The sequence below is a fragment of the Salmo salar genome, chromosome ssa28 (genome assembly GCF_905237065.1).
Source record: "Salmo salar chromosome ssa28, Ssal_v3.1, whole genome shotgun sequence".
In the NCBI taxonomy this organism is placed as follows: domain Eukaryota; kingdom Metazoa; phylum Chordata; class Actinopteri; order Salmoniformes; family Salmonidae; genus Salmo; species Salmo salar.
The window spans coordinates 40,652,421-40,674,897 of record NC_059469.1 but is presented as its reverse complement, the minus strand read 5'-3'; the positions used below and the strand labels follow the sequence as shown (position 1 = coordinate 40,674,897).

Here is a 22,477-nt window from a genome sequence, read left to right as displayed (position 1 = left end):
CACCTCCCCACCTGGGCTAGAGACAGGGTATTCTCTCCCCTCTCCCCCTGGGCTAGAGACAGGGTATTCTCCCCTCTCCCCTCTCCCCCTGGGCTAGAGACAGGGTATACTCCCCTCCCCCTGGGCTAGAGACAGGGTATACTCCCCTCTCCCCTCTCCCCCTGGGCTAGAGACAGGGTATACTCCCCTCTCCCCTCCCCCCTGGGCTAGAGACAGGGTATACTCCCCTCTCCCCCTGGGCTAGAGACAGGGTATACTCCCCTCTCCCCTCCCCCCCTGGGCTAGAGACAGGGTATTCTCTCCCCTCTACCCCCTGGGCTAGAGACAGGGTATTCTCCCCCCTCTCCCCCCTGGGCCAGAGACAGGGTATACTCCCCTCTCCCCCCTGGGCTAGAGACGGGGTATTACAGTGTTACTCTGTAGAAATGGAGTTGGCATACATAAGGGTATCGTGAGACAGACACAACAGAGAGGAGCTTTTCGCAGTGAGACCAATGTAGTGATGTCATTGTCTTACTGTCGTTTTGTGGTTGAGCAGTGTCTCATCTCTCTGCGTTACTGTGTCTTGGGTAGTAACGTTCTGTAGAATCTCTGGGTAGTAACGTTCTGTAGAATCTCTGGGTAGTAACGTTCTGTAGAATCTCTGGGTAGTAACGTTCTGTAGAATCTCTGGGTAGTAACGTTCTGTAGAATCTCTGGGTAGTAACGTGCTGTAGAATCTCTGGGTAGTAACGTTCTGTAGAATCTCTGGGTAGTAACGTTCTGTAGAATCTCTGGGTAGTAACGTTCTGTAGAATCTCTGGGTAGTAACGTTCTGTAGAATCTCTGGGTAGTAACGTTCTGTAGAATCTCTGGGTAGTAACGTTCTGTAGAATCTCTGGGTAGTAACGTTCTGTAGAATCTCTGGGTAGTAACGTTCTGTAGAATCTCTGGGTAGTAACGTTCTGTAGATGAGCAGTAGCTCTGGGTAGTAATGTTCTGTAGAATCTCTGGGTAGTAACGTTCTGTAGAATCTCTGGGTAGTAATGTTCTGTAGAATCTCTGGGTAGTAACGTTCTGTAGAATCTCTGGGTAGTAACGTTCTGTAGAATCTCTGGGTAGTGTTTATCTTCATTAATATCTTTTTCCATAATATAATGTGGGTTTATCTTCATTAACGTTGTCTTATTCCATAATATAATGTGGGTTTATCTTCATTAATGTCTTATTCCATAATATAATGTGGATTTATCTTCATTAATGTCTTATTCCATAATATAATGTGGGTTTATCTTCATTAATATCTTATTCCATAATATAATGTGGGTTTATCTTCATTAATATCTTATTCCATAATATAATGTGGGTTTATCTTCATTAAGGTTGTCTTATTCCATAATATAATGTGGATTTATCTTCATTAATGTCTTATTCCATAATATAATGTGGATTTATCTTCATTAATGTCTTATTCCATAATATAATGTGGGTTTATTTTCATTAATGTCTTATTCAGACGGTAGAGGGTTTATGTCTGTGGTCAGCGGGGTGGTGGATTCTCAGACAGACGGTAGAGGGTTTAATGTCTCTGTGATAATACTTTTTAGGCTCCCTATGTAGTGCACCACTTTTGACCAGGGCCTGTAGGGAATCCCATAGTGTTTGTCAAAAGTATTGCACTATATAGGGAATAGGGTGTCATTTGGGATAAAGCTATATCCGTTACTTTTGACCTGTGATTGACCCTTTGTCTCCATCTTTCCCGCCAGATATGACGAGTGGGTCAAAGCCGACAAGATTGTACGTCCGGCCAATAAGAATGTTCAGAAGATCAAGCACCGCAAGAAAATAAAGGTAGGAGAAATATTAATTTAAAAAATTGTAATTCTATTTTGCATATACAGCTGCAGTCGGAAGTTTACATACACTTAGGTTGGAGTCATTAAAACTCCACACATTTCTTGTTAACAAACTATAGTTTTGGCAAGTCAGTTAGGACATCTACTTTGTGCATGACACAAGTCATTTTTCAAACAATTGTTTACAGACAGATTATTTCACATAATTCACTGTATCACAATTCCAGTGGGTCAGAAGTTTACATCCACTAAGTTGACTGTGCCTTTAAACAGCTTGGAAAATTCCAGAAAATGATGTCATGGCTTTAGAAGCTTCTGATAGGCTAATTGACATCATTTGAGTCAATTGGAGGTGTACCTTGAGAGCAATTTCCAAACACCTGAAGGTACCACATTCATCTGTACAAACAATAGTACGCAAGTATAAACACCATGGGACAACGCAGCCGTCATACCGCTCAGGAAGGAGACGTGTTCTGTCTCCTAGAGATGAATGTACTTTGGTGTGAAAAGTGCAAATCAATCCCAGAACAACAGCAAAGGACCTTGTGAAGATGCTGGAGGAAACAGGTACAAAAGTATCTATATCCACAATAAAACGAGTCCTATATCGACATAACCTGAAAGGCTGCTCAGCAAGGAAGAAGCCACTGCTCCAAAACCGGCATAAAAAAGCCAGACTGCGGTTTGCAACTGCACATGGGGACAAAGATCGTACTTTTTGGAGAAACGTCCTCTGGTCTGATGAAACAAAAATGGAACTGTTTGGCCATAATGACCATCGTTATGTTTGGAGGAAGAAGGGGGAGGCTTGCAAGCCGAAGAACACCATCCCAACCGTGAAGCACGGGGGTGGCAGCATCATGTTGTGGGGGTGCTTTGCTGCAGGAGGGACTGGTGCACTTCACAAAATAGATGGCATCATGAGCGAGGAAAATTATGTGGATATATTGAAGCAACATCTCAAGACATCAGTCAGGAAGTTAAAGCTTGGTTGCAAATGGGTTTTCCAAATGGACAATGACCCCAAGCATACTTCCAAAGGTGTGGCAAAATGGCAAAGCCCCATCACAAAGCCCTGACCTCAATCCCATAGAAAATTTGTGGGCAGATCTGAAAAAGTGTATCCGAGCGAGGAGGGCTACAAACCTGACTCAGTTACACCAGCTCTGTCAGGAGGAATGGGCCAAAATTCACCCATCTTATTGTGGGAAGCTTGTGGAAGGCTACCCGACACGTTTGACCCAAGTTAAACATTTTAAAGGCAATGCTATCAAATACTAATTGAGTGTATGTAAACTTCTGACCCACTGGGAATGTGATGAAAGAAATAAAAGCTGAAATAAATCACTCTACTATTATTCTGACATTTCACATTCTTAAAATAAAGTGGTGATCCTAACTGACTTAAGACAGGGAATTTTTACTAGGATTAAATGTCAGCAATTGTGAAAAACTGAGTTTAAATGTATTTGGCTAAGGTGTATGTAAACTTCCAACTGTAGCCATTTCAAATAAATATACCGAAGAAACAGTTGTGTTTCTGTCTATGAAGATGACGTGAGGTTACCACAAGATACACAACATTACTCTGGAGCCCTTAACATGGTCTTCCTGTCCTCCCAGAACAAAGCGGAGAGAGAACGCGACCGCCTGGAACGACTGAACGCGGACCTGGGGAGTCCGTCCCCCAACAACCTACGTGTCCCCCGCCCTTCCTCCAAACTCCTCGGCCCTGGCTATGGCTCATGTCCCGGCTTGGCCCACGAGCGCCATGTCTTCTCCAAGATGGAGGACGGTGAGAAATCACTTCTATACTCAAATGGCCTGCAAGCATTGGAGGCTGGTTAATGGAGAAACATTTTTGGGGGGGGAGATTGTAAGACCCACAGTATAGGCGTGTTTTTCAAAAATTGTCAGACAAATTGTTTAACCTAAAACGAATTTAACCTAAAACGTTTAATAAAGACATTTATAATACAATATTATGGGAAATGGGAATGAGAGGGCTACACAGCAGTGATTGGATAAAGCATGAGTTGAGGCTTGAATTAAAGTCAAAAAACAATAACACTACATTAGTTAGACAAAAGAGCTCAGAATGAGTTAGTCCAGGCAAGGCTTATAATCACATTGATGTGTAATAATGTGGTTTTGTATGTGATTGACTCTGTGTACAGTACTGACAGACAATGGACAGGGCTACTCAGTGGTCGGAGTGGATGAGAGGGTACATGAGACATGGCTTCAGTTCATACCAGGAGAGAGTTGACACTGGTAGTGGCGTGGTCATCGCCTCTTAGGGAACAGGAGGGGACTCGGCTGGAGTAGGGAACGGGGGGGGGCTCAGCTGGAGTAGGGAACAGGAGGGGACTCAGCTGGAGTAGGGAACGGGAGGGGACTCAGCTGGAGGTAGGGAACGGGAGGGAACTCAGCTGGAGTAAGGGAACGGGAGGGGACTCAGCTGGAGTAAGGGAACGGGAGGGGACTCAGCTGGAGTAGGGAACGGGAGGGGACTCAGCTGGAGTAGGGAACGGGAGGGGACTCAGCTGGAGTAGGGAACGGGAGGGGACTCAGCTGGAGTAAGGAACTCAGCTGGAGTAGGGAACGGGAGTGGACTCAGCTGGAGTAGGGAACGGGAGGGGACTCAGCTGGAGTAAGGAACTCAGCTGGAGTAGGGAACGGGAGGGGACTCAGCTGGAGTAGGGAACGGGAGGGGACTCAGCTGGAGTAGGGAACGGGAGGGGACTCAGCTGGAGTAGGGAACGGGAGGGGACTCAGCTGGAGTAGGGAACGGGAGTGGACTCAGCTGGAGTAGGGAACGGGAGGGGACTCAGCTGGAGTACGGAACGGGAGGGGACTCAGCTGGAGTAGGGAACGGGAGGGGCTCAGCTGGAGTAGGGGACGGGAGGGGACTCAGCTGGAGTAGGGAACGGGAGGGGACTCAGCTGGAGGTAGGGAACGGGAGGGGACTCAGCTGGAGGTAGGGACGGGAGGGGACTCAGCTGGAGGTAGGGAACGGGAGGGGACTCAGCTGGAGTAGGGAACGGGAGGGGACTCAGCTGGAGTAGGGTACGGGAGGGGACTCAGCTGGAGTAGGGAACGGGAGGGGACTCAGCTGGAGTAGGGAACGGGAGGGGACTCAGCTGGAGGTAGGGAACGGGAGGGGGCTCAGCTGGAGTAGGGAACGGGAGGGGACTCAGCTGGAGGTAGGGAACGGGAGGGGACTCAGCTGGAGGTAGGGAACGGGAGGGGACTCAGCTGGAGTAGGGGACTCAGCTGGATGTAGGGAACGGGAGGGGACTCAGCTGGAGTAGGGAACGGGAGGGGACTCAGCTGGAGTAGGGAACGGGAGGGGACTCAGCTGGAGTAGGGAACGGGAGGGGACTCAGCTGGAGTAGGGAACGGGAGGGGACTCAGCTGGAGTAGGGAACGGGAGGGGACTCAGCTGGAGGTAGGGAACGGGAGGGGACTCAGCTGGAGTATGGGAACGGGAGGGGACTCAGCTGGAGTATGGGAACGGGAGGGGACTCAGCTGAAGTAAGGGAACGGGAGGGGACTCAGCTGGAGTAAGGGAACGGGAGGGGACTCAGCTGGAGTAGGGAACTCAGCTGGAGTAGGGAACGGGAGGGGACTCAGCTGGAGGTAAGGAATGGGAGGGGACTCAGCTGGAGGTAAGGAATGGGAGGGGACTCAGCTGGAGGTAAGGAACGGGAGGGGACTCAGCTGGAGGTAGGGAACGGGAGGGGACTCAGCTGGAGTAGGGAACGGGGGGGACTCAGCTGGAGTAGGGGTACTTTGAGGGCAAGAGTATTTTACTTGTTCAAGTGTAGTGACTCTAATGCCTTTGGAAACTGTAGAAGAGTTGTTTGGAATGAAATAGAGTTGTTTTTGGAATGAAAAAGAGTCCTAATCCATTAATAGATTTGGAATGCATTTAATTCCAAACAACTCTATTTCAAGTCTCCTAGACTGAATGCTAGTATAGTGATATGAAAAACATGTTGTTTCCTTTCAGCCTCAGATAGTTCAACAGATGACATTGATCACCAGGATGAGGAAGGTGATTGTGAAGACGAAGATGACCGTCCAGGGGGGCGCTGCGGTCTCAGAAAGGGGGTTCCCCCTGAAACACCTCACGCCTTAGACCACTGGGAGGGTGCCACCTTTACCGATGTCCCCAAAACCCCATTGGTCGCAGGAAATGGCCAAGAACCAATCAACAAAGATGCCCCGGAGGCGGTGGAATGGCGAAGCCAACCAGAGTTTGAGGGTGAGAGAGAGGGGCCTGGTAGCTCTGCCTCAAGGAAGAGGAAGTCAGAGGGAGCACCCGGGACGCGGTCTGAACGCACCCCTAAAGGAGCCCTGTCCAAAACCAAGCTCCCCACCCGAAGCATCAGGAACGCTGACTGGCTGTCGAGAGACCCCAGGAAGGCCGAGGAGAGAGGAGGAGGGGGGCCAGTGGAGGAGAGAGGCGGACCAGCAGGAGGAGGAGGGCCAGGGGAGGAGAGAGGCGGACCAGCAGGAGGAGGAGGGCCAGGGGAGGAGAGAGGCGGACCAGCAGGAGGAGGAGGGCCAGGGGAGGAGAGAGGAGGAGGAGGGCCATGCGAGGAGAGAGGCGGACCAGCAGGAGGAGGAGGGCCAGGGGAGGAGAGAGGCGGACCAGCAGGAGGAGGAGGGCCAGGCGAGGAGAGAGGAGGAGGAGGGCCAGGGGAGGAGAGAGGCGGACCAGCAGGAGGAGGGCCAGGGGAGGAGAGAGGCGGACCAGCAGGAGGAGGAGGGCCAGGGGAGGAGAGAGGCGGACCAGCAGGAGGAGGAGGGCCAGGGGAGGAGGGAGGAGGAGGGTCAGGCGAGGAGAGAGGCGGACCAGCAGCAGGAGGAGGAGGGCCAGGCGAGGAGAGAGGAGGAGGAGGGCCAGGGGAGCAGAGAGGAGGAGGAGGAGGAGGGCCAGGGGAGGAGAGAGGCGGACCAGCAGGAGGAGGAGGAGGGCCAGGCGAGGAGAGAGGAGGAGGAGGGCCAGGGGAGGAGAGAGGCGGACCAGCAGGAGGAGGAGGGCCAGGGGAGGAGAGAGGAGGACCAGGAGAAGGAGGAGGCTCTTCCAGTAGCAGCTCAGACGATGAAGGAGGAGCACCACCTCCCACTGATCCCAACCAATCAGAGACCGACCGAGAGAGAGAGCAACCCAGTTCCTGTCCAAAATCCAAACCTTCCCCCTCCAAGAAGTACAACGGCATGAAGGACAAGACCGACAAAGGAGGCGGGAGTGGCAGTGGCGCCCGCCCTACGGGATTCTGGGATATTCCTGAGAAGAGGGCCAAGATGGCTGCTACAGCGGATGAGAGGGAGAGGCAGGTGGGTGGGGGGCGCACCAAGGGCCAGAAAGATGTGTGGTCCAGTATTCAGGCCCAGTGGCCCAAGAAGACCCTGAAGGAGCTGTTTTCTGACTCCGACACAGAGGCTGCTAACTCACCTCCTCCCCCTGGACCGGCCCAGTCCTTCTCATCAGGCCTGGAGGAGAGGGAGAGCAAGGGGGAGCGGAACGGGGATGGAGACGAGGCAGGAGGCGGCCCGGAGAGGGAGGACCCCGACACCTCAGAGGAGAACCAGGAGAAGAAAGAGAGGAGGAGTGAGCAGGAGGAGTTCCCCTCCAGCGGCTCTAACTCAGTCCTCAACACCCCTCCTACAACCCCAGAGTCCCCCTCCATGGAGGGTATTAGTAGTGGGGCCATTGCGCAAAGCTCTGGGAGTGGTTCAAACTGGACTCAGCCCTCCTCTCCTCCCCCCTCCACAGGGGCCCCTGCACTGGGTAAAACCCCCTCCTCTGACCCCCTGACTCCAGGACGCCCCAACCCCCTGCCGGGTCACAGTGAGACAGAAAGCAGTATGGTGGAGGTGGAGAGTCTGGACCAGGACTTACCCCCAGGTAAAGGGGTGGGGTGGCAGGTTGCCTAGTTCAGGGGTCTACACTATGGAGACAGTAGATCTGGAGACAGTAGATCTGGAGGCAGTAGATCTGGAGGCAGTAGATCTAGAGACAGTAGATCTGGAGACAGTAGATCTGGAGACAGTGACAGTAGATCTGGAGACAGTAGATCTGTATCTGGAGACAGTAGATCTGTATCTGGAGACAGTAGATCTGTATCTGGAGACAGTAGATCTGGAGACAGTAGATCTAGAGACAGTAGATCTGGAGACAGTAGATCTGGAGACAGTAGATCTGGAGACAGTAGATCTGGAGACAGATCTGTATCTGGAGACAGTAGATCTAGAGACAGTAGATCTAGAGACAGTAGATCTAGAGACAGTAGATCTAGAGACGGTAGATCTAGAGACGGTAGATCTGGAGACAGTAGATCTGGAGACAGATCTGTATCTGGAGACAGATCTGTATCTGGAGACAGTAGATCTGGAGACAGTAGATCTGGAGACAGTAGATCTGGAGACAGTAGATCTGGAGACAGTAGATCTGGAGACAGTAGATATGGAGGCAGTAGATATGGAGACAGTAGATATGGAGGCAGTAGATCTGGAGACAGATCTGTATCTGGAGACAGTAGATCTAGAGACAGTAGATCTGGAGGCAGTAGATCTAGAGACAGTAGATCTGGAGACAGATCTGTATCTGGAAACAGTAGATCTAGAGACAGTAGATCTAGAGACAGTAGATCTAGAGACAGTAGATCTGGAGGCAGATCTGTATCTGGAGACAGTAGATCTGTATCTGGAGACAGTAGATCTGGAGACAGTAGATCTGGAGACAGTAGATCTAGAGACAGTAGATCTGGAGACAGTAGATCTGGAGACAGTAGATCTGGAGACAATAGATCTGGAGACAGTAGATCTAGAGACAGTAGATCTAGAGACAGTAGATCTGGAGACAGTAGATCTGGAGACAGTAGATCTGGAGACAGTAGATATGGAGGCAGATCTGTATCTGGAGACAGTAGATCTGGAGGCAGTAGATCTAGAGACAGTAGATCTGGAGACAGTAGATCTGGAGACAGTAGATCTGGAGACAGTAGATCTGGAGACAGTAGATCTGGAGACAGTAGATCTGGAGGCAGATCTGTATCTGGAGACAGTAGATCTGGAGGCAGTAGATCTGGAGACAGTAGATCTAGAGACAGTAGATATGGAGGCAGATCTGTATCTGGAGACAGTAGATCTGGAGACAGTAGATCTGGAGACAGTAGATCTGGAGACAGTAGATCTGGAGACAGTAGATCTGGAGACAGTAGATCTGGAGACAGTAGATATGGAGGCAGTAGATCTAGAGACAGTAGATCTGGAGACAGTAGATCTAGAGACAGTAGATCTAGAGACAGTAGATCTGGAGACAGATCTGTATCTGGAGACAGTAGATCTGTATCTGGAGACAGTAGATCTGTATCTGGAGACAGTAGATCTGGAGACAGTAGATCTGGAGACAGTAGATCTGGAGACAGATCTGTATCTGGAGACAGTAGATCTGGAGACAGTAGATATGGAGGCAGTAGATCTGGAGACAGATCTGTATCTGGAGACAGTAGATCTAGAGACAGTAGATCTAGAGACAGTAGATCTGGAGACAGTAGATCTGTATCTGGAGACAGTAGATCTGGAGACAGTAGATCTGGAGACAGTAGATCTAGAGACAGTAGATATGGAGACAGTAGATATGGAGACAGTAGATCTGGAGACAGTAGATCTGGAGACAGTAGATCTGGAGACAGTAGATCTGGAGACAGTAGATCTGGAGACAGTAGATCTGGAGGCAGATCTGGATCTAGAGACAGTAGATCTAGAGACCGTAGATCTAGAGACAGTAGATCTAGAGACAGTAGATCTAGAGACAGTAGATATGGAGACAGTAGATCTGGAGACAGTAGATTCCCCCCAAAAGTGATTTTTTTTGTAGTAATAACTACACGGTTAACAGCTGGTAGCCTTTTCTCCTCAAATGTCCTTATGGGAGTGAATACGTTAAAGCAGCATATTAAACTGGGATAATGTTGTAGCTTACGCTGGCGAGTAGGCTATAAGAATATTTGCCCGTCCAAATGATTTATAAATCGTATTATTTTACATGGGAGAGCTGTGGGAAGCTAAAAGGCTAGCTAGCTTGCTGTTTTTAGTCAGTTAGCTAGCAAGCTGCTGGTGAACAAACGAAACCACACAAAACAAGGTCAGGTAAAACCTAAACTTTCATTACATGTCGGCCAAACTATTATTTAAATATGCAATTGGTTTTCTTTCATATTAGCTTAAATGTTTTCAACATTTACATTTTACATTTTAGTCATTTAGCAGACGCTCTTGTCCAGAGCGACTTACAGTAGTGAATGCAGACATTTCATACATATTTTTTCTTTCTTCTTCTTCCCCGTACTGGTCCCCCCGTGGGAATCGAACCCACAACAGGAAAATCTCTATCACCCCCTTTGTTGAACGTTGCTATTTGTCATGTTATGGTAACGTGTGTCATGTTACCTAAAGGTGTCCCCTTCTCCAGAAACTCTAGCCAATCACACGCACGTATGTAGATCAATGTGAAGCTGAAGAAGAGGTCGGTACTACTGCTGCTCCACTGTTCTACCTAAATCACGATTTAGACCCACCTGGTGTCCATTAGTCCCACCTGGTGTCCCAAGTCCATTAGTCCCACCTGGTGTCCCAAGTCCATTAGACCCACCTGGTGTCCCAAGTCCTTTAGACCCACCTGGTGTCCCAAGTCCATTAGACCCACCTGGTGTCCCAAGTCCTTTAGACCCACCTGGTGTCCCAAGTCCATTAGACCCACCTGGTGTCCCAAGTCCATTAGACCCACCTGGTGTCCCAAGTCCATTAGTCCCACCTGCTGTCCCAAGTCCATTAGACCCACCTGCTGTCCCAAGTCCATTAGACCCACCTGGTGTCCCAAGTCCATTAGACCCACCTGGTGTCCCAAGTCCATTAGACCCACCTGGTGTCCCAAGTCCATTAGTCCCTGATTAGAGGAGAAGAATGAAAAACTAGTAGTGGAACTGGCTTGAGGTCTAGATTTTGAATTTGAGATGCCTAGTGGTTAGAGAAGCAGGCCCAGCAACTGGATGGTTGCCGGTTCGAATCCCATGTCCGACTGCACCAACATCTCCAAGCAAATGTGTGTGTGTGTGTGTGTGTGTGTGTGTGTGTGTGTGTGTGTGTGTGTGTGTGTGTTCATATCTATTGGAAGGGACATTGTACAGCAGAAGAACAATTTCCGTCTCATACGGATCAGTAAAGCCTTCTTGTTCAGACCAGGAGCAACACCATGTGGGGGAAGGATCCCCCCTTCCTCCCAGACGGTCCAGGTAGCCCCCCGTCCTCCTCTCACAGCCACTCCAACTCTACCTGCAGTCTGGAGTTCAAATCGGTACGACAACACTGAACACAAAGCCAAAACGTAAGGAACTGGCTGCTCCTCCTCCTACAGGTCAGCCGTCAGGCTTCTTTGTGATATGGCAGAGAAATCTTCAGATCTGAATAGTTATGGGTGCGAGGGCCTAAACCAAATCAGGAATATTAGTGTTAAATTAATGAAATGGCAGGTATATCTGTACCGAGGATTTATTCTCCATCCAGACCTACTTCATGTAATGAAATGGCTTTAAGTTACCGGAGTCCTTGGCAGTTCAGATAAATTACTCTTACCAGAGCTCTACAGAGCCACTATTTTGCTCATATATATATATATGCCTAAATATTTTGCTGTGCACCTGGAAAATGAGTGGTTCTGGCTTGATTACCGCAAACATTTTGCTCCTAAAATTTATGCGCACTGTCTCTCTGCTTTCAACACCTCTAGAGCATGGATGGGCAACTGGTAATCCAATGGACGATTTTCTCATTTTTATTTATTATACAGTACCAGTCAAGTTTGGACACACCTACTCGTTCAAGGGTTTCTTTATTTTATTATTTTCTACATTGTAGAATAATAGTGAAGACATCAAAACTATGAAATAACACATATGTAGTACCCACCCGTAGCACGCTCTCCAGCAGGTATATTTCACTGGTCATCCCCAAAGCTAACACCTGCTTTGGCTGACTTTCCTTCCAGTTCTCTGCTGCCAATGACTGGAACGAACTGCAAAAATCACTGAAGTTGGAGACTTATATCTCCCTCAAAATGTATTTTATATTTGAGATTTTTCAAAGTAGACAGCTTTGCACTCTCTCAACCAGCTTCACCTGGAATGCTTTCCCAAAAGTTGAAGGAGTTCCCACATATGCTGAGCGCTTGTTGGCAGCTTTTCCTTCACTCTGTAGTCCAACTCATCCCAAATCATCTAAATTGGGTTGAGGTCAGGTCATTGTGGAGGCCAGATCATCTGATGCAGCACTCCATCACTCTCCTTCTTGGTCAAATAGCCCTTACACAGCCTGGAGGTGTGTTGGGTCATTGTCCTGTTGAAAAACAAATGATAGTCCCACTAAGTGCAAACCAGATGGGATGGCGTATCTCTGCAGAATGCTGTGGTGGACCATGGCGCCGGAGGAGATGGCTGCCGTTTTACGGGCACCTGACCAATTGTGCTATTGTGTGTTTTCACGTTATTTGTAACTTATTTTATACATAATGTTTCTGCCATCGTCTCTTATGACCGAAAAGAGCTTCTAGATATCAGGACAGAGATTACTCACCTCGTACTGGACAAAGTTTTTTTTCTTTAACGAGTTGGACGTGAAGGATTTACTCCAGACACCCAACAAGGCCCAAATCCCCGTCATTCACATGAAGAAGAGACAGATGTCAGGGCGCCTTGTAAGGATCCGACGGTCAGTGGGTAACCTGCCTCTACCATCAGTCATATTAGCCAACGTGCAATCATTGGATAATAAGATGGATGAGATCCGATCAAGACTATCCTACCAACGGGACATTAAAAAACGAATATCTTATGTTTCACCGAGTCGTGGCTGAACGACGACATGTATAACATACAGCTGGCTGTGTTTTCGTTCCATCGGCAAGATCGAACAGCTGCCTCTGGTAAGACAAGGGGTGTCGGTCTGTGTCTATTTGTAAATAACAGCTGGTGCACAAAAGCTAATATTATGGAAGTCTCGAGGTTTTGCTCACCTGAGGTAGAGTATCTCATGATAAGCTGTAGACCACACTATTTACCAAGAGAGTTTATCTATATTTTTCATTGCCACCACAAGCTGATGCTGGCACTAACGTCACACTCAACGAGCTGTATAAGGCCAAAAGCAAACAAGAAATCGCTCATCCAGAAGAGGCGCTCCTATTTGCCGGGAACTTTAATGCAGGGAAACTTAAATCCATTTGACCTAATTTCTACCAGCATGTCACATGTGCAACCAGAGGGGAGAAAAAATTATAAAAACTCTAGACCGGCTGTTACGAATCCCTTTTTATTGTAACAGTTTTAGAAACTTCAAAGTGTTTTCTATCCAATGAATCCCTTTGGCCCTGCAGTCTAGGGGGGGATGGAAAGGAGACCCGATAACATAAATTATAATAGTGGAAAGGAACAGTGAGAACAAAAAACACAGACAACTTAAATTTACAGTCAAACACTAAAGGTTTATTTTTAAAACACATGGTAAAGGGGGGCGGGAAGAGGGGCTGAGCTGGACCCAAGGAAAGAAACAATAATCCAAAAACACCCCTAAGCTAGCCTACCTCAATAACAGCTAGCTAACTAACCAACAATACAGTGGGTGGTCCGCCCAGTTCTAAATAGCTAGACTAGCCTATTGCAATAACAGCTAACCAACAATACAGTGGGTGGTCCGCCCAGTTCTAACTAGGGTACTAAGTCAAAGTATTCCTACGGGTAATGTATGCCCATGGGCGACTTGTCTTGGTACCCCCGTTTTCCCTCCATCAAACATGCACCGCAACAATACTCACAGGATACCGGACAAAGTGACATGTAGGTGCAAAAACAAAAGAGGGCGGGAGCATACAAATAGAAAGAGAGATGGGGACACAGAGAGATTGAATGACAGAGGGATTGAGCTACAGAGAGTGAGATTGAACTTTAGAGAAAACAACTGACTGGGGTTTTTAAACCAAGGGAAAGGGCTGTGATTGGTTGAGGGAAGAGGAGCAGGTGTCTTCTGATTGGGGAATGATGATTGTCACCTGTGAGGTGAGAAGGAGAGAAAAGAAACACACAGGATACCTGTATCCGTAACACTGCCACCCTTAAAAGAGCAACCCTAGGGGGGAATGCGACCAAAGAATATTTACAAATAATATTTACAAATAATATTTACAAGATAAATAAAGGCAACCTGACGAAACACACAAAGCATCATTTTAGTTTTTTTTAAACACGAGACCAAGCATCTGCCAATACATTTTCAGAACCCTTTTTGTGGCAGATCTCCAAATTATAATTCTGCACAATAAGCGCCCAACGCTGGTTCTGGTTGTACATCCGGTGGAGAAACACTAAGGGGTTATGATCAGTAAATACGATCACAGGTACTAGAACCAATATAAACTTCAAAGTATTGCAGAGTTAACAACAAAGCTAGAGCTTCTTGTTCGATGGTGGCATAGTTAGCCTGACATTTGTTAAATTTACGTGAAAAATACAGCACCAGCCCCTCTGGCACTAGCATCTACCTCAAGTTTAAACGCTTGTTCAAAATCCGGAGCAGCAAGTACAGGGGTATTACATGAGTGCTTTGGCAGTGTCAAGCTACCTACATAAGTAGCAGCACCAACGGTGTCGATACAGTCGTCTAGTCTGGGTAACGGGAACGAATCTGGCAGTGTGACAGAATTGACCTTTCGATAATCCGTACATAACCTGGACGTACCATCTGGTTTAGGAGCCAGAATGCAAGGAGAACTCCAAGGGCTTGAACTTGGAGTTCCAGCCAGGTCATTTTCCAACAAATATTTCACTTCATCCCTCATTATCTTCCTCTTAGAAGCATTGACACGATGATGCTTGATAGGGGCAGCATGTCCAACATTAATGTCATGTTCCAACACGTTTGTGCGAATAAGAACGTCATTAAAGAGACATGGACAACTGTAGTAGCCTCACAATATCGTCAGCCTGTCCGTCTGTTAAATGAACCAGACCTGACTGGAGAGACAGCAGCATTTCTGAGTTGGGCAATCTAATCTGTAACACCGGCTTTATTCCACAAAACAGATGGGTACAAAGCTCTCCCTATCTGACCATAATTTGGTTCTCCTGATTCCTGCTTACAAGCAAAAACTAAAGCAGGAAGTACAAGTGACTCGCTCAATAAGGAAGTGCTAAGCTACAGGACTGTTTTGCTATCACAGACTGGAATATGTTCCAGGATTCTTCCGATGGCATTGAGGAGTACACCACATCAGTCACTGGCTTCATCAATAAGTGCATCCATAACGTCATCCCCACAGTGACTGTACGTACATACCCCAACCAGAAGCCATGGATTACAGGCAACATCCACACTGAGCTAAAGGGTAGAGCTGCCGCTTTTAAGGAGCGGGACTCTAACCAGGAAGCCTATAAGAAATCCCGCTATGCCCTCCGACCAACCATCAAACAGGCAAAGCGTCAATACAGGACTAAGATTGAGTCGTACTACACCGGCTTACAAACCATTACAGACTACAAAGGCTAAGCACAGCCACAAGCTACCCAGTGACACCAGACGAGCGAAATGACTTCTATGCTCGCTTCGAGGCAAGTAACACTGAAACGAGCATCAGCTGTTCCGGACGACTGTGATCACGTTCTCCGTAGCCGATGTAAGACCTTTAAACAAGTCAACATTCACAAGGCCGCAGGGCCAGACGGATTACCAGGACGTGTACTCCGAGCATGCGCTGACCAACCTGCGCTGGTCAACCTGTCCCTGACTGAGTCTGTAATACCAACATGTTTCAAGGAGACCACCATAGCCCCTGTGCCCAAGAACACCAAGGTAACCTACCAAAATGACTACCGACCTGTAGCACTCACATTTGTAGCCATGAATTGCTTTGAAAAGCTGGTCATGGCTCACAACACCATTATCCCAGAAACACTAGACCCAATCCAATTTGCAAACCGCCCCACAGATGATGCAATCTCTATTGCAGTCCACACTGCCCTTTCACTCCTGGACAAAAAGAACACCTACGAGAGATTATTCATTGATTACAGCTCACCGTTCGAAATCCATAGTGCCCTCAAAATGACTGCACGGCCAAGCACGACTTCAACACCATCCTTAAGTTTACCGATGACAGTGGTAGGCCTGATGACCGACAAAGATGAGACTATAGGAGGTCAGAGACGCGTGCCAGGATAACAACCTCTCACTCAACACGATCAAGACAAATGACATTGTGGACTACAGGAAAAGGAGGACCAAGCATGCCTCCATTCTCATCGACTGGGCTGTAGTGGAGCAGGTTGAGAGCTTCAAGTTCCTTGGTGTCCACATCGCCAACAAACTATCATGGTTCAAAAAACACCAAGCCAGTCATGAAGAGGGTACCACAATACCTATTCCCCCTCAGGAAACTGAAAATTTGGCATGGGTCCTCAAAAGGTTCTACAGCTGCGCCATCTTGAGCATCCTGACTGGTTGCTTCACCGCCTGGTATGTTAACTGCTCGGCCTCCGACCGCAAGGCACTGCAGAGGGTACTGCGTACGGCCCAGTGCATCACTGGGGCCAAGCTTCCTGCCATCCAGGACTTGTATACCAGGCGGTGTCAGAGGAAGGCCCCTCCAAAAAATTGCAAAAGACTCCAGCCACCCTAGTCATAGACTGTTCTCTCTGCTACCACACTGCAAGTGGTACCGGAACACCAAGTCTAGGTCCAGAAGACTTAACAGCTTCTACCCCCAAGCCATAAGACTCCTGAAAAGTTAATCAAGTGCCTACCTGGACTATTTGCATTGTCCCCCCCCACCCCCATTTTTACACTGCTGCTACTCTGTTTCTTTACCTACATATTACCTCGACTCTGTACCCCCTGTATATAGCCTCATTAGTTATTTTATTGTTGCTCTTTAATTATGTTATTTTTCTGTTTTCTTTTATAAATGTTTTCTTCTTAAAACTACATTGTTGGTTAAGGGCTTGTAAGCATTTCACTGTATGGTCTACAAATTAGTTAAGTGTACCTTGAATTCAAAATAAATTAGTGTCACCAGCAAAGCACCCCCACACCTCCTCCTCCTCCATGCTTCACGGTGGGAACCACACATGCGGAGATCATTTGTTCACCTACTCTGCGTCTCACAAAGACATGGCGGTTGGAACCAAAAATCTCAAATTTGGACTCATCAGACCAAAGGACAGATTTCCACCGGTCTAATGTCCATTGCTCGTATTTCTTGGCCCAAACAAGTCTCTTCTTCTTATTGGTGTCCTTTAGTAGTGGTTTCTTTGCAGCAATTCGACCATGAAGGCCCGATTCACGCAGTCTCCTCTGAACAGTTGATGTTGAGATGTGTCTGTTACTTGAACTCTGAAGGCAACTCTGGGTCCTCCTCCTTTGGGTTGCAATTTCTGAGGCTGGTGACTAATGAACATCCTCTGCAGCAGAGGTACTCTGGGTCTTCCTTTCCTGTGGCGGTCCTCATGAGAGCCAGTTTCATCATAGCGCTTGATGGTTTTTGCGACTGCACCTGAAGAAATATTACATTTTCCAGATTGACTGACCTTCATGTGTTAAAGTAACGATGGACTGTCGTTTCTCTTTGCTTATTTGAGCTGTTGTTGCCGTAATATGGACTTGGTCTTTTACCAAATAGGGCTTTCTTCTGTATACCACCCCTTTCCTCGCTTTAAGCACCAGCTGTCAGAGCAGCTCACAGATCACTGCACATAGCACATCTGTAAACAGCCCATCCAACTACCTCATCCCCATACTATTATTTATTTGATTTATTTTGCTCCTTTGCACCCCAGTATCTCTACTTGCACATTCATCTTCTGCACATCTATCACTCCAGTGTTAAAATAGCCTCCAACACTCTACCTGTGGTAAATTCAATTGATTGGACATGATTTGGGAAGGCACACACCTGTCAATAAAAAGGTCCCACAGTTAACAGTGCATGTCATAACAGAAAAACCAAGCCATGGAGGTCGAAGACAGGATTGTGTCGAGGCACAGATCTGGGGAAAGGGACCAATACCCCAAAAATGTTTCTGCAGCATTGAAGGTCCCCAAGAACAGTGGCCTCCATCATTCTTAAATGGAATAAGTTTGGAACCACCAAGGCTCTTCCTAGAGCTGGCCGCCCGGCCAAACTGAGCAATCGGGGGAGAAGGGCCTTGGTCAGGGAGGTGACCAAGAACCCGATGGTGACTCTGACAGAGCTCCAGACTTCCTCTGTGGAGAACCTTCCAGAAGGACAACCATCTCTGCAGCACTCCACCAATCAGGCCTTTATGGTAGAGTGGCCACACGAAAGCCACTCATCAGTAAAAGGCACATGACAGCCCGCTTGGAGTTTGCCAAAAGGCACCTAGAGGAGTCAGAGAAATGAGAAACAAGATTCTCTGGTCTGATGAAACCAAGATTGAACCCTTTGGCCTGAATGCCAAGCATCACGTCTGGAGGAAACCTGGCACCATCCCTAAGGTGAAGCATGGTGGTGGCAGCATCATGCTGTGGGGATGTTTTTCAGCAGCAGGGACTGTGAGACTAGTCAGGATCGAGGGATAGATGAACGGAGCAAAGTACAGAGAGATCCTTGATGAAAACCTACTCCAGAGCACTCAGGAACTTAGACTGGGGCGAAGGTTCACCTTCCAACAGGACAACGACCCTAAGCACACAGCCAAGACAAAGCAGGAGTGGCTTAGGGACAAGTCTCTGAATGTCCTTGAGTGGACCAGCCAGAGCCCAGACTTGAACATTTTATTATTAATACATTTGTTTTCTCTTTGTCATTATGGGGTAGTGTGTGTGTAGATAGTTTTTTTCCAATTTAATCCATTTTAGAATAAAGACTAATGTAACAAAATGTGTAAAAAGTCAAGGGGGCCGAATACTTTCCAAATGCACTGTGTGCGCACACACACACACACACCTTCAAATTAGTAGATTCGGCTGTTTCAGCCACACCCGTTACTGACAGGTGTATAAATAGAGCACACATCCATGCAATCTCCATAGACAAACATTTGCTGTAAGATGGCCTTACTGAAGAGCTCAGTGACTTTCAAATGTGGCACCGTCATAGGATGCCACAAGGCAGTTTGGTCAAATCTCGGCCCTGCTAGAGCTGCCCCGGTCAACTTTAAGTGCTGTGATTGTTAAGTGGAAACGTGTAGGAGCAACAACTGCTCAGCTGCGTAGTGGTCAAGGTCACAGAAGGTCACAGAACGGGACCACCGAGTGCTGAAGTGTGTAGAACTTACTACCGAGTTCCAAACTGCATCTGGAAGCAACGTCACCACAAGAACTGTTTGTCTGGAGCTTCATGAAATGGGTTTCCATGGCCGAGCAGCAGCACACAAGCCTAAGATCACCATGCGCAATGCCAAGCGTCGGCAGGGGTGGTGTAAAGCTCACCGCTATTGGACTCTGGAGCAGTGGAAGTGATGAATCACACTTCACTATCTGTCAGTCCGACAGACAAATCTGTGTTTGGCAGATGCCAGGAGAATGCCCCAATGCATAGTGCCAACTGTAAAGTTTGGTGGAGGAGGAATAATGGTCTGGGGCTGTTTGTCATGCTTCGGGCCCCTTAGTTCCAGTGAAGGGAAATATTGACGCTACAACATACAATGACGTTCTAGACGATTCTGTGCTTCCAACATTGTGGCAACAGTTTGGTGAAAGCCCTTTCCTGTTCCAGCATGACAACGCCCCCGTGCACAAAGAGAGGTCCATACGGAAGTGATTTGTTTAGATTGTTGTGGAAGAACTTGACTGGCCTGCACAGAGCCCTGACCTCAACCCCATCAAACACCTTTGGGATGAATTGGTACGCCGACTACGAGCCAGACCTAATCGCCCGACCTCACTAATGCTCTTGAGGCTGAACGGAAGCAAGTCCCCGCAGCAATGTTCCAACATCTAATGGAAATCCTTCCCAGAAGAGTGGAGGCTGTAATAGCAGCAAAAGGGGGGGGACCAACTCCATATTAATGCCCATATTAATGCCCATGATTTTGGAATGAAATGTTCAACGAGCAGGTGTCCGCATACTTTTGGTCACGTAGTGGATTTATACTTAAAAATATAAAAAGCAACAGTTTAAAGAGTTACATGTTACTCCCCGTTTCGCTCCATTTAAGAAATGTTTTGCAACAGGCGAGGGATGGAGAGGGGGCAGGCAGAACCGTACACATATGTCTTGGTAATCTGTCTTGCATCCCTGGCAAATTCACCAGTTTAGCGTAAAGTTCACCTCTTCTGGTTTTATTTAAATGACCCAACTTTCCCATGGCCTTTATAGCCTGTTGTCTAGTTAGGCTACAACACAGAAAATATGTTTTGTGATTACTGCACTGTGATTTTAATGTGAAGGAAAAAAAAAACATTGTTTTTCTGTTTTGGATTTTTTTTTTTTTTAACGTTAAGGATCCAAAATTTTGATTAAAAGTTCACATCTAGTTAAAGTGATAGAAAGCTTAGCAGATATTGACTACTCTTGTTCCTCTTTCCATTTTAGTTTGGAGATGTTTGACAGGCTTTGTTTGTTTATACACTTTCACTCAAGTCTCCCCTGTCCTTCCCGTCTTCACCTTCCAGTGTCTGCCAGTCACAAGCGTCAGAAGGAACAGCAGGCAGGTGGAGCAGCGAAGAAACCCAAACCAAACAGAAAGAGCTCAGTGCCTCCCAGGAAGAACAACAGGAAAACTGGTAAGGAAGAACAGCACCACTAGGTACTGAGGAATCTGGCCCCCCGCTAGGGCATCTGGGCCTTCTTTAGCTAGGTAAGTCAGTTCATTACAAATGGGGAATACTTTTACCAAAAGGCCTCCTGTGGGGGACAGGGACCTGGGATTCAAAAAATAAATAAATATAAATATAAATATAGGACAACACACATCACACACACACACACACATCACAAAAAGAGAGACAACACCACATAACAAGTGACCAATAAGACAACACAGCATGGCAGCAACACAGCATGGCAGCAACACAACATGGCAGCAACACAGCATGGCAGCAACACAGCAAGGCAGCAACACAGCATGGCAGCAACACAGCATGGCAGCAACACAACATGGTAGCAACACAGCATGGCAGCAACACAGCAAGGCAGCAACACAGCATGGCAGCAACACAGCATGGTAGCAACACAGCATGGTAGCAACACAGCATGGTAGCAACACAGCATGACAGCAAGGCAGCAACACAACATGGCAGCAACACAGCATGGCAGCAACACAGCATGGCAGCAACACAGCATGGCAGCAACACAGCATGGCAGCAACACAGCAAGGCAGCAACACAGCATGGCAGCAACACAGCATGGCAGCAACACAGCATGGTAGCAACACAGCATGGTAGCAACACAGCATGGCAGCAACACAGCATGGCAGCAACACAACATGGCAGCAACACAGCATGGCAGCAACACAGCATGGCAGCAACACAGCATGGCAGCAACACAACATGGTAGCAACACAGCATGGCAGCAACACAACATGGTAGCAACACAGCATGGCAGCAACACAGCATGGCAGCAACACAGCATGGCAGCAACACAGCATGGCAGCAACACAGCATGGTAGCAACACAGCATGGTAGCAACACAGCATGGCAGCAACACAGCAAGGCAGCAACACAACATGGCAGCAACACAGCATGGCAGCAACACAGCATGGCAGCAACACAGCATGGCAGCAACACAGCATGGCAGCAACACAGCAAGGCAGCAACACAACATGGCAGCAACACAGCATGGCAGCAACACAGCATGGCAGCAACACAGCATGGCAGCAACACAACATGGTAGCAACACAGCATGGCAGCAACACAACATGGCAGCAACACAGCATGGCAGCAACACAGCATGGCAGCAACACAGCATGGCAGCAACACAACATGGTAGCAACACAAAACCAGGTACAAACATTATTGGGCACAGACAACAGCACAAAGGTCAATAAGGTAGAGACAACAATACATCACACAAAGCAGCCACAACTGTCAGTAAGAGTGTCCATGATTGAGTCTTTGAATGAAGAGAGCGACCAAGGGATGTATGTGCTTTGGGGACACTTAACAGAAGTGACTAGCAGAACGGGTGTTGTATGTGGAGGATGAGGGCTACAGTAGGGAGCATTGGTGGCAAATCTGATGGCAGAATGGTAAAGAACATCTAGCCACTCGAGAGCACCCTTACCTGCCGATCTATAAATTATGTCTCCGTAATCTAGCATGGGTAGGATGGTCCTCTGAATCAGGGTTAGTTTGGCAGCTGGGGTGAAAGAGGAGCGATTACGATAGAGTTAACTAAGTCTAGATGTAACTTTAGCCTGCAGCTTTGATATGTTCTGAGAGAAGGACAGTGCACCGTCTAGCCATACTCCCAAGTACTTGTACGAGGTGACTACCTCAAGCGCTAAACCCTCAGAGGTAGTAATCACACCTGTAGGAAGAGGGGCATTCTTCTTACCAAACCACATGACCTTTGTTTTGGAGGTGTTCAGAACAAGGTTAAGGGCAGAGAAAGCTTG

General features: G+C 47.7%; 1 protein-coding gene across 2 annotated transcripts in view; it reads left to right on the top strand.

Annotated features, from left to right (window-relative positions):
- LOC106590004 (AT-rich interactive domain-containing protein 4B) overlaps window positions 1-22,477 on the top strand; it is a 194,444-nt gene that overhangs the window by 156,045 nt on the left and 15,922 nt on the right. For both annotated transcript variants that reach the window (XM_045710453.1, XM_045710452.1), the window contains 3 exons: window positions 1,749-1,833; window positions 3,465-3,636; window positions 20,535-20,645. In XM_045710453.1, the coding sequence (XP_045566409.1) occupies window positions 1,749-1,833; window positions 3,465-3,636; window positions 20,535-20,645 (368 nt within the window). The remainder of the gene's footprint in view (window positions 1-1,748; window positions 1,834-3,464; window positions 3,637-20,534; window positions 20,646-22,477) is intronic.